Below are 12,651 nucleotides of genomic sequence, written 5' to 3' on the forward strand. Positions count from 1 at the left end.
TCTTTGAATCTGTTCTTCCAACTGCATGCTTTCTGTCTCTTATTCCCCGTTGAGTTTTCAGGCTGCAATGGACAACTCCGAGTGTCCTGTTTTAATTCCTGCCATTGGTTTTCCCTTCCAGGCAGCCCAGGATTATCCCATCGCAACCTGACTACAGGCAGCATGAATGACATCTCAGACAAGCCAGACAAGGACCAGGTGAGTGTTCTTTGCAGCAATGGTACAGCGAGCAATAAGGAAGGCAAATGGTATGTTGGCCTTTATTGCAAGGGGGGTTGGAATATAAGAGTAAGGAAGTCTTGCTGCAATTGTACAGGCCTTTGGTGAGACCAATCCTGGAGTACTGTGCACAGTTTTGGTCTCCGTATCTAAGGAAGGATATACTTGCCTTGGAGGGAGTGCAATGAAGGTTCACTAGATTTATTCCTGGGACGAGAGGGCTGTCCCATGAGGAGAGATTGAGTAGACTAGGCCTATACTCTCTGGAGTTTAGAAGAATGCGAGGTGATTTAATTGAAATGTATAAAATTCTTAGAGGGCTTGACCGGGTAGATACAGGGAGGATGTTTCCCCTGGCTGGAGAGTCGAGAACTAAGGGTCACAGTCTCAGGATAAGGGGTCGGCCATTTAGGACTGAGATGAGGAGGAATTTCTTCACTCAGAGGGTTGTGACTCTTTAGAACTCTCTGCCCCAGAGGGCTGTGGATGCTCAGTCGTTGAGTATTGAAGGCTTAAATCAACAGATTTTTGGACTCAAAGGGAATCAAGGGCTATGGGGATAGCACAGGAAGGTAGAGTTGAGGTCGAAGATCAGCCATGGTCTCATTGAATGGCGGAGCAGGCTTGAGGGGCCGTATGGCCGACTCCTGCTTCTAATTCCTATGTTCTTCAGTGCTGACTTTGATCATTTCGGAATGCATCACTGATGTATGAAGGACTCCTCACGTTCTACTGTCAAGTAGGATGGGAGAGGGGGGGCCATGAAGATTGACACAGTATTAGGTCGATTTCACAAGGGCATAACCTTAAGGAACAGTCAAGAAATGCCAACCTTGGGCAGTGTGGCAGCTTGACATCTCAGCAACTTGCCTCCTTGGCTTAGTCAGTTCATTGTCAGAGGGTTGTAGGTTCAAGCCTCACTCTAACACATAATCTAGGCTGACACTCTGGTGTAGTACCGAGGGATTGGCTATTGATGGAATTATACATGCCCAGAATTAAAAATTAGCATTAAAATTATGGAGCGAAAATTAAATTACTGTGATAGTTTTGCTGAATAGTTAAAAAAATGCTTTTCTGTGGTCCTGATCAAGCCTTTGATGTCTGTGTGTGTGAGGAGTGTGGGAACATGAGGCATCCATCTTGAAATCGAAAAAAATCAAAATCCACTTAATTTAGCAGTTTTGTTACATTCATTTACTGTACAATGTTTCTTTTTTATTTGTTTCAAATTTAAAATTCTCATCCTTTTCAAATCCCTCCATGGCCTCGTCCCTCCCTATCTCTGTAACCTCCTCCAGCTCTACAACCCTCCGAGATCTCTGCGCTCCTCCAATTCTGGCCTCTTGCGCATCCCCAATGTCCTTCGCTCCACCATTGGCGGCCGTGCCTTCAGCTGCCTAGACCTTAGACTCTGGAATTCTCTCCCTAAACCTTTCTACCTCTCTCTCCTCCTTTAAGACGCTCCTTAAAACCGACCTCTTTGACCAAGCTTTTGGTCACCTGTCCTAATATCTCCTTATATGGCTCGGTGTCAAATTCTGTTTGATAATCGCTCCTGTGAAGCGCCTTGGGACATTTTACTGTTAAAGGTGCCAAATAAATACAAGTTGTTGGTCTTCAAAGTAGGAAACACTGCTGAAGGGTTAATTGACATGGTGTTTGAAATTGCACCGTGATTTGCAGGGTCTGGTCCTGACTGCCTCTTACTTTATTGCCAGCTCTCTGCCTTTAAAAACAACTTATTAAACCGAAGCACGAGCTTGAGACTAACATTCTGCCAAGCAAATGAAAAGAAAGTCATAGAATTACATCGAATTTACAGCACAGAAACAGGCCATTCAGCCCAACGAGTCTATGCCAGTGTTTATGCTCCACACGAGCCTCCTCCCACCCCTCTTCATCTCACCCTATCAGCGCATCCTTCTATTCCTTTCTCCCTCATGTGTTTATCCAGCTTCCCCTTAAATGTATCTTTACTATTCGCCTCAACCACTCCCTGTGGTAGCGAGTTCCACATTCTCCCCACTCTCTGAGTAAAGAAGTTTCTCCTGAATTCCCGATTGGATTGATTAGTGACTATCTGATATTGATGGCCTTTAGTTTTGTTCTTCTCCACTGAAAAATCAGTCTGAAAGATGGGACAGGCTGAACAATCGCATGTGTTTGAATTTTAGGGCGTGGGTTGGGATGCCGTGTTTGATCTTCATTAGGACATTATTGGGGGTCCGTACGGTGGGGGGAGGAATGGGTCCTACATTTCTGGTGGGCAGTGGTGGGAGCCCAGCTCATGATCTTGTGTGACAGGGAAACCCGGTCACCCAGCTCGCGATTCCACATCTCCAGAAATTGTGAGCGCTTTGCCCCGTGACTCCCCCCGATCCGCCTCCTGGGAGCCCGGGATTCACCCCTTCTAAACGAAGGATGGTTAGCCCCATCTGTGGACTGGTGGGTCGAATCACCCAACTCCCCGTGAAGAGTTGGCGCGGAAACTCTAGAGAGCGGCGCTAACACAGTCTCGCCTATTGGCATGCTGGTTTCAGAGCTCGAAGAGTTCAGGAAACTGTTACACATCTTCGTGTGACATTGGGTGTTTGTAAATATTTAAACAATTTATGGGGATTTAATAGGATCAGGTGCAAGGGCGGACAAACTGAATGAAAGTCAACCGTAAAAAAAAATGCCCTGAGACTTGCAGTATTGAGATTAAATTGAGAAGTGAGATGCCGATAATACGTAGAATGACATAGAATGTACAGCATAGAAACAGGCCATTCGGCCCAACTGGCCCATGCTCCATACAAACCTCCCCCAAACCTACTTCATCAATATTGCCCATAACTGTCAATTGGACTGACCCTGGCAAGAAAGTGTTGGCACATGTGAGCCGGGCCACCATTCCAGCATGGTTCTGACCTCGGAATTTGGATTTTCCACTTGCTGGCAAGTATGGGCTGTTTCAAACTCGTTCCCACTGTCGGAGGGGCAGTACTGAGGGAGCGCTGCACTGTCGGAGGGGCAGCACTGAGGGAGTGCTCAACTGTCGGAGGGGCAGTACTGAGGGAGCGCCGCACTGTCGGAGGGGCAGCACTGAGGGAGTGCTCAACTGTCGGAGGGGCAGTACTGAGGGAGCGCCGCACTGTCGGAGGGGCGGTACTGAGGGAGTGCTGCACTGTCGGAGGGGCGGTACTGAGGGAGTGCTGCACTGTCGGAGGGGCAGTACTGAGGGAGTGCTGCGCTGTTGGAGGGTCAGTACTGAGGGACTACTTCACTGTCGGAGGGGCAGTACTGAGGGAGTGCTGCACTGCCGGAGGGGCAGTACTGAGGGAGTGCTGCACTGTCGGAGGGGCAGTACTGAGGGGGAGTGCTGCACTGTCGGAGGGGCAGTACTGAGGGAGTTCTGTACTGTCAGAGGGGCAGTACTGAGGGAGTGCTGTACTGTCGAAGGGTCAGTACTGAGGGAGTGCTGCACTGTCGGAGGGTTAATACTGAGGGAGCGCTGCACTGTCGGAGGGGCAGTACTGAGGGAGTGCTGCACTGTCAGAGGGGCAGTACTGAGGGAGCGCTGCACTGTCGGAGGGGCAGTACTGAGGGAGTGCTGCACTGTTGGAGGGGCAGTACTGAGCGAGTGCCGCATTGTCGGAGGGGCAGTACTGAGGGACTGCTGCACTGTCGGAGGGGCAGTACTGAGGGAGCGCTGCACTGTCAGAGGGGCAGTACTGAGGGAGTCCTGCACTGTCAGAGGGGCAGTACTGAGGGAGCGCTGCACTGTCGGAGGGGCAGTACTGAGGGAGCGCTGCACTGTTGGAGGGGCAGTACTGAGGGAATGCCGCACTGTCGGAGGTGCAGTACTGAGGGAGTGCCGCACTGTTGGAGGGTCAGTACTGAGGGACTGCTTCACTGTCGGAGGGGCAGTACTGAGGGAGTGCCGCACTGTCGGAGGGTCAGTACTGAGGGAGTGCCGCACTGTCGGAGGGGCAGCACTGAGGGAGCGCCGCACTGTCGGAGGGTCAGTACTGAGGGAGTGCCGCACTGTCGGAGGGTCAGTACTGAGGGAGTGCCGCACTGTCGGAGGGTCAGTACTGAGGGAGTGCCGCACTGTCAGAGGGGCAGTACTGAGGGAGTCCTGCACTCTCGGAGGGGCAGTACTGAGGGAGTCCTGCACTGTCGGAAGATCCGTCTTTCGGATGAGACGTTAAACAGTACTTGCTTTGCATAAATTGGCTGCTGCGTTTTCTACATTACAACGGTGACTACACTCCAAAAAGTACATAATTGGCTGAAAAGTGCTTTGGGATGCCCTGAGGTTGTGAAAGGCGCTATATAAATGCAAGTTGTTTCTTTATTTGGACGATGGTGGGCTTCACTCTGGCTACCATCTGTGGATACTGACTCAGGAAAATCCCGGATAGCAACAGCTGATTCAGATGGTTTTTGCATTCTCAGATGCTCCTGGGATCTCATTTTAAATGGGATCAGGTGTCCAAACCCACGAGCTTCACTCTTTAGAAGGACAAGGCAGCAGGTGCATGGGAACACCACCATCCTGACTTGGACATACATGACCATTATTTCATCATCGCTGGGTCAAAATCCAGGCACTTCCTACCTAACAGCACTGTGGGAGCACTTTGCTATGCCCCCCACTGTGACCCCAGTTATACTTCCCACTGTGACTCAGCTATACTTCCCACTGTGACCCCAGCTATACTTCGCACTGTGACCTCTTGCTATATTTCGCACTGTGACCTCTTGCTATACTTCGCACTGTGACCTCTTGCTATGCCTCGCACTGTGACCTCTTGCTATGCCTCGCACTGTGACCTCTTGCTGTGCCTCGCACTGTGACCTCTTGCTGTGCCTCGCACTCCGACCTCTTGCTATGCTCCTTTCCAGGTTGGAATTCTGTGCAGCCAAACAGAACGCGGTGAAAGAATTTGTCAGGTTTTACATGTCGGCTTATCAAAAGTCCTCTTCTAATGGGGTAGTGTTTCCATTTAAAAGTAATGCTTGCCGAGAAGATGTCTCCTTTTTGTTGGGTGATAAGTGGAAGCTGCTTTCCTCGAGCCAGAATTAAGATTTGTGTCTTCACAAACTTGTGAAAATCTCTGGCTTCTTTTAGTTGCCGAAAAGAATAAAAAGCTGCTGGGATTGGATGAGAGAAGTTGCGATATTTCCGTGAGGCAGTGCAATGGGGTGACACAGCGACTTGGTTCAGTTGCCTCGGAGATAGTTGTACAGGGGACAGAATGTTCTCAGGACCCATGAGATCGGGTGACGGGTATCTGTCCCACCGAACCCTCTGGTTTTTGGTCCAGAATTGAGCGGCCAAAAGAGAAGTCAGTGGTGAGAACAGAGATGGACATAAATCTTTGCTTTATTAGGTGATCTGCCAATCAGCATCTTGATATTCATAGAAACACCTTCCCAAAGCTGCAGCACAAGACTGTCACTCCAACAATGCATTACTGAGGAGTTAAATTAATATGTTTTTGTAAAGCCTTTTAACTGGTGTCTTCCTACAGCACTTAGAAACACAACAACATTTCAGATTGAATAGGAACTAAAGCAACACTGGAGGAGAAATCTTAGATTAATTTTCTCCTCTCCGACTATCTGTTAATGTTTAATGAGTGACTGCCATTCAGAGATGCCTTCCTTTATCGTAAGAAACAACTTGCATTTCTCCAGTGCCTTTCATTACCTCAGGACGTCCCAAAGCACTTTACAGCCAATGAAGTACTTTATTGAAGTGGAGTCACTGTTGTAATGTAGGAGACGCTGCAGCCAATTTGGGCACAGCAAGCTCCCACAAACAGCAATGTGATAATCACCAGATGATCTGTGTTTTTTTGTGATGTTGGTTGAGGGATAAATATTGGGCAGGACACCTGGGGAGGACTCCCCCTGCTCTTCAAAATTATGTCACAGGATCTTCTGAGAGGGAAGACAGGCCTCAGTTTAACGTCTCATCCAAAAGACGGCACCTCCGACAGTGCAGCGCTCCTTCAGTACTGGCACTGAGGCGTCAGCCTGGATTTTGTGCTCAAGTCTCTGGGGTGGGACTATGAACCCACAACCTTCATGACTACCGAGGCGAAAGTGCTACCCACTGAACCACGGCTAACCTGCCTTATGTTCCACTACTTCAGATGTACAGTAGAGAGGTTGGTTATTGCTCTTGCCAGTTGTTCAGGGAGTCTTTGAACGACGGCCCACAATTTTAGTACATTCATCTGACCGCTGTCTGTATTTAGAGTGATATGAATCAGTCATTCATGAAAGAAAGACTTATGAAATAATACTGAGCGGCCTACAGGTGGCGCTGTCCAGGGAGAGTATAAATACTTGGGCATGGGCCCAGCTTGTGCAGGACATTCTTAACAGGAACTAGTGAAGGACACAGCTAGACCTCCATGTTGTAAAACAGTTGATTAAAGCTTTGTTTAACGCTTAGATCAAGTGCCTAGTAGTTTTCTTACGTCACAGAGCATAGGTAAACACTGCAGCCAATTTGCGCACAGCAAGGCCCCACAAACAGCAATGAGATAAGAGGTCATCATGCATGATTTGTGACCTGTACATTTTAATGTTTTGGTGGTTAGTTGAGGGATGAATGTTGGCTGGGACACCGGGGAGAAAGCCCCTGTTCTTCCACTAATAGTGCGATCGGATATTTTACCTCCATATGAGGGAGCAGATCAGTTTAAAGTCGCATCGAAAAGGTGGCACATCTGATAATGCAGATGTGTTCCCCATAGTTCCAGAAACAGTGAATGAAACGGATCAGCTGTTGGCGCAGTGTCTATAATTAAACATCAAAAGGCTTCCCTTCGACACAAGATGCAATAGCTGTTATGTCTGTCAGTGGCTCCCACTGAGCGGGAGCGGGGTGAAAGCCTGGATATTACAATGTTGTGCTCCTGGAGCCGTGCTTGATCTGAATGGGAATGTCGGAGTGCAGCGCTCCCGCAGTACTATCAGAGGTGCCGTCCTGCGGATGAGACGTTAAACCAAGGCCCTGTCTTCCCTCTCGGGTTGCATGTCGGGAATTCTGGCACCGGGGGGCACACTTGATGGGCAGTATGCATGATGTGACAGTATGCAGGATCGGACAAAGTAAACATTGATTTACAAAAGGTAAATTGTGTTTGACTAATCTACTGGGATTTTTTGAGGATGTAACTGGTAGAATAGATATGGGAGAACCAGGGGATGTGGTGTATTTGGACTTTCAGAAGGCTTTCGATAAGGTCCCGCATAAGAGATTAGCGTGCAAAGTTAAAGCACATGGGATTGGGGGCAAGGTACTGACTTGGATAGAGAACTGGTTGGCAGACAGGAAGTAAAGAGTTGGAATAAATGGATCTTTTTCCGAGTGGCAGGCAGTGACTAGTGGGGTACCGCAGGGATCGGTGCTAGGACCCCAGCTGTTCACAATGTATATTAATGATCTGGACGAGGGAACTAGATGTAATATCTCCAAGTTTGCAGATGACACAAAGCTGGGTGGGCGTGTGTGCTGTGAGGAGGATGCCGAGAAACTCCAGTATGATTTGGACAGGTTGGGTGATTGGGCAGATGCATGGCAGATGCAGTATAATGTGGATAAATGCGAGGTTATCCACTTTGGTGCCAAATACAGGAAGGCAGATTATTATCTGAACGGCAATAGATTGGGAGAAGGGGAAGTGCAACGAGATCTGGGTGTCCTTGTGCACCAGTCGCTGAAGGTAAGCATGCAGGTGCAGCAGGCGGTTAAGAAGGCAAATGGTATGTTGGCCTTCGTAGCGAGAGGGTTTGAGTACAGGAGCAAAGATGTCTTGCTGCAGTTGTACAGGGCCTTGGTGAGACCGCACCTTGAGTATTGTGTGCAGTTTTTGGTCGCCTTATCTGAGGAAGGATGTTCTTGCCATGGAGGGAGTGCAGCGAAGATTCACCAGACTGATACCTGGGATGGCAGGAATGACGTATGAAGAGAGATTGGGTCGATTGGGCTTATACTCGCTGGAGTTTAGAAGAATGAGAGGGGATCTCATTGAAACTTATAAAATTCTAACTGGACTAGACAGACTAGATGCAGGAAGGATGTTCCCGATGGCGGGGGAGTCCAGAACCAGGGGTCACAGTCTAAGGTAAGCCATTTAGGACAGAGATGAGGAGGAATTTCTTCACCCAGAGAGTGGTGAACCTGTGGAATTCTCTACCACAGAAGGCAGTAGAGGCCAATTCATTAAATATATTCAAGAAGGAGTTAGATATATTTCTTAAGGCTAAAGGGATCAAGGGGTATGGGGAGAAAGCAGGGACAGTGTACTGAATTTGGATGATCAGCCATGATCGCATTGAATGGCGGAGCAGTCTCGAGGGGCCGAATGGCCTACTCCTGCTCCTATCTTCAATGTTTCTATGTTCTCTCATTTAAAAACAAAGGCCATTAAAATGTACTGGTCACACAAATCGTGCATGATGACTTTGGCACCAGAATTACTGATATGTGCTCCTGTCACGTAAAACCCTGCATCATGAGCACTCGATAGAATTACATAGAATTTACAGCACAGGAACAGGCCATTCGGCCCAACTGGTCCGTGCCGGTGTTTATGCTGCACACCAGCCTCCTCCCACTCCTCATCTCACCCTATCAGCATCTCCTTCTATTCCTTTCTTTCTCATATGTTTATCCAGCTTCCCCTTAAATGCATCTATGCTATTGGCCTCAACCACTCCCTGTGGCAACGAGTTTCACATTCTCACCACTCTCTGGGTAAAGAAGTTTCTTCTGAGTTCATGAAGGCCTGGATTTTCCAATTCTCCTGAATTCGCACCAACTCCCATCCACCCATCATCATTGACCTACATTGGGTCCTGGTCCGGCAATGCCTCGATTTTAAAATTCTCATCCTTGTTTTCGAAGCCCCTCCCTATCTCTGTAACCTCCTCCAGCCCTTACAACCCTCTGAGATCTCTGCGCTCCTCCAATTCTGGCCTCTTGAGCATCCCCGATTTTCATCGCTGCACCATTGACGGCCGTGGCTTCAGCTGCCTGGGTCCCGAGCTCTGGAATTCCCTCCCTAAACCTCTCCATCTCTCCTCCTTTAAAACGCTTGTTAAAACCGACCTCTTTGACCAAGCTTTTGGTCGCCTGTCCTAATATCTCCTTACATGACTTAGTGTCAAATTTTGTATGATAATCGCTCCTGTGAAGCACCAGGGGATGTCTTACTGCGTTAAAGGCGCTATATAAATGCAAGTTTTTGTTATTGAATTGTTAGTGACTATCTTATGTTGATGGCCCCCTAGTTTTGGACTTTTGAAACATCTTCGCTACTACACCATAGTATTGACCCTCCCTGTGCTCTGGGGGGAAATTGTGCATCATCGGGCCGATTTTACTTACAAGAATTAACTGTGGGCTTTCTTGCACCAGCTCAAGAACAAATTCATGAAGAAACTCCCGCGCGACGCTGAGGCCTCCAACGTGCTGGTGGGGGAAGTGGATTTCCTGGACTCCCCGTTTATTGCCTTTGTGCGTCTGCAGCAAGCTGTGATGCTGGGGGCTCTGACTGAGGTTCCCGTGCCGACCAGGTGAGTGAATGACCGCGCCCCCACCCACCCTAGAAATCTCGGCAAAGACAATTCAGCAAACCTGTTTCATCGCCAACCGTGGCTCGGTGGGCAGCACTCTCGCCTCTGAGTCAGAGGGTTGTGAGTTCAATCCCGCGGGAATGGTAGCATAGCGGTAATGTTACTGGACTAGTAACCCGTGAGACCTGGACTAACTAATCTGGTAGACAAGAGTTGAAATCCTGCCAATGGGCAGATGGGGAGTTTAAATTCAATTAATTAAATAAATCTGGAATAAAATGCTAGTATCAGTAATGGTGACCAGGAAACTACTGGATTGTCATATAAAACCAATCTGGTTCACTAATGTCCTTATTAGGAAGGAAATCTGCCATCCTTACCTGGTCTGGCCTATATGCGACTCTTAACTGCCCTCTGAAATGGCCTAGCAAGCCCCTCAAGGGCAATTAGGGCTGGGCAATAAATGCTGGCCTTGCCAGTAACGCCCACATCCTGAAGCTGAAGGCACGGCCGTCAATGATGGAGCGATGAAAATCGGGGATGCGCAAGAGGCCAGAGTTGGAGGAGTGCCGAGATGCTGAGGGAGCTTACAGAGATAGGGAGGGGTCGGCCATGCAGGAATTTGAAGACAAGGATGGGAATTGTAAAATCGAGGTGTTGCTGCACTGGGAGCCAATGTAGGTCAGCGAGCATAGGGGCGGGGTGATGTCTGCAAATTTATTTAGAGACACTTTTGATTCTGTATAATTGAGACTTACGTTATTGTTGTATTTTATCTAGGTTTCTGTTTATTCTGCTTGGGCCCAAAGGGAAGGCTAAATCCTACCATGAAATTGGGAGAGCGATTGCCACTCTCATGTCTGATGAGGTGAGTACCAACACATATTTCATAGGATATACTTGGCTTAGAGGCGGTGCAACGAAGGTTCACTAGATTGCTCCCTGGGATGAGAGGGTTGTCCTATGAGGAGAGATTGAGTAGATTGGGCCGATACTCTCTGGAGTGTAGAAGAATGAGAGGTGATCTCATTGAAACATATAGGGCCGGATTTTCCGACCTCCACAGGTGTGTACGAGGTGTGTAGGCGCCCGTAGGGGCCTCGCAAGTGCCGGTTTCAGGCGTGCGAAGCGCCTGCGCTAAAACCCGGTGACGTAAGAAAACTACTAGGCACTTGGTCTAAGCGTTAAACAATGCTTTAATCAACTGTTTTACAACATGGAGGTCTAGTTGTGTCCTTCGCTAGTTCCTGTTAAAAATGTCCTGCGCAAACTGGGCCCGTGCCCAAGTATTTATACTCTCCCTGGACAGCGCCACCCGCAGGCCGCTCAGTATTATTTCATAAGTCTTTCTTTCATGAATGACTGATTCATGTCACCCGGCACTCGGGATCTGTGAAGAATCCTCTGGACCGATCCTCCGCCTGCCCGGGAGAAGGGCCTCCGCGGGGGGAGAGTTCCGCTTTCTGCATAGCCTCCGCCCGCTGACCACCTTTCAAAATCTTACACCTGGTAAAAGCGTAAGGCCTGATTTTACCAGCATAAGAGTTTAAAAAATAAAAAATAATTTTTTTTTCCACTCATTTTTAATTTAAAAATACTTTTAGAAAAGATAAGTTTATTTATAGCCCTGTAAAAAACTTTAATTCTTTTTTTCAAAAATTTAAATTTTTGTTTAATGTAATTTTAACTAATTTTAAATATGTGATGTTTTAAAAAAAATTTACTTAATGTTTAACTGTTTTTTAAGCGATCCCCATTCAGACTTTTGACAGATCTGTGCGGAGAGACCTGTCAGAAGTGTGAAGGAGGATTCCCTTCTTTGATTGGTTCCCCATGGCCCACCTGACCCCAGGGACGCTTGCGAACCGCCTGCACCCCTGGGATACGTGGGCCCTGCGCATTTCGTAGAGCAGAGGCCCAGGATCGCAAGCCTCGGGACCTACGGAGCCGGCAGGTAAGTGCCGAGATTTTATCCAATCGGAGGCGTTCGTCCATAGGAAGCCTCCGATCGGAAAATCCGGCCCATTAAATTTTTCAGAGGGCTTGGAGGATGTTTCCCCTGGCTGGAGAGTCTAGAACTAGGGATCACAGTCTCAGGATGAGAGGTTGGCCATTTAGAAATGAGATGAGGAGGAATCTCTTCACTCAGAGGGTTGTGAATCTTTTGAATTCTCTACCCCAGAGGGCTGTGGATGCTGAGTCGTTGAGTATATTCAAGACTGAGATCGATAGATTTTTGGATTCATGGGGAATCGAGGGATATGCTGATCAAGCGGGAAAGTGGAGTTGAGGTCGAAGATCAGCCATGATCTTATTGAATGGCGGAGCATGCTCGAATGGCCGAATCCTGCTCCACTTTCCCGCCCATCTCCATATCCCTTGATTCCCCATGAGTCTAAAAATCTATCGATCTCAGCCTTGAATATACTCAATGACTGAGCATCCACAGCCTTCTGAGGTAGAGAATTCCAAAGATTCACCACCCTCTGAGTGAAGAAATTCCTCCTCACCTCAGTCCTAAATGTCCTAGTAAAGGATCCCCTTGGAATGAGTGACCATAATATGGTTGAATTCCAAATTCAGTTTGAGGGTGAGAGAGTTGGATCTCAAACCAGCGTACTGAGCTTAAATAAAGGAGACTATGAAGGTATGAGAGTAGAATTGACTAAAGTGGACTGGGAAAACAGATTAAAGTGTAAGATGGTACAAGAGCAGTGGTCTACATTCAAGGAGATATTTCACATCTTTCAAGATAAATATATTCCACTGAGGAAAAAGGGGAGTAAAAGAAAAGACAGCCATCCGTGGCTTAGTAAAATAATAAAGGATAGTATCCGACTGAAA

The 12,651-nt window shown here is 47.9% G+C and overlaps 1 protein-coding gene across 1 annotated transcript in view; it reads left to right on the forward strand.

Annotated features, from left to right (window-relative positions):
• Positions 1-12,651, forward strand: part of LOC147122516 (electrogenic sodium bicarbonate cotransporter 1-like) — a 229,974-nt gene that overhangs the window by 87,289 nt on the left and 130,034 nt on the right. Inside the window, 3 exon segments of the mRNA XM_086006102.1 lie at positions 122-198; positions 9,650-9,807; positions 10,588-10,675. Coding sequence (XP_085862228.1) covers positions 122-198; positions 9,650-9,807; positions 10,588-10,675 — 323 coding nt within the window.

Source organism: Somniosus microcephalus, chromosome 2 (assembly GCF_052327205.1).
Source record: "Somniosus microcephalus isolate GS21.2 chromosome 2, FLI_Smic_1.0, whole genome shotgun sequence".
Lineage (NCBI taxonomy): Eukaryota > Metazoa > Chordata > Chondrichthyes > Squaliformes > Somniosidae > Somniosus > Somniosus microcephalus.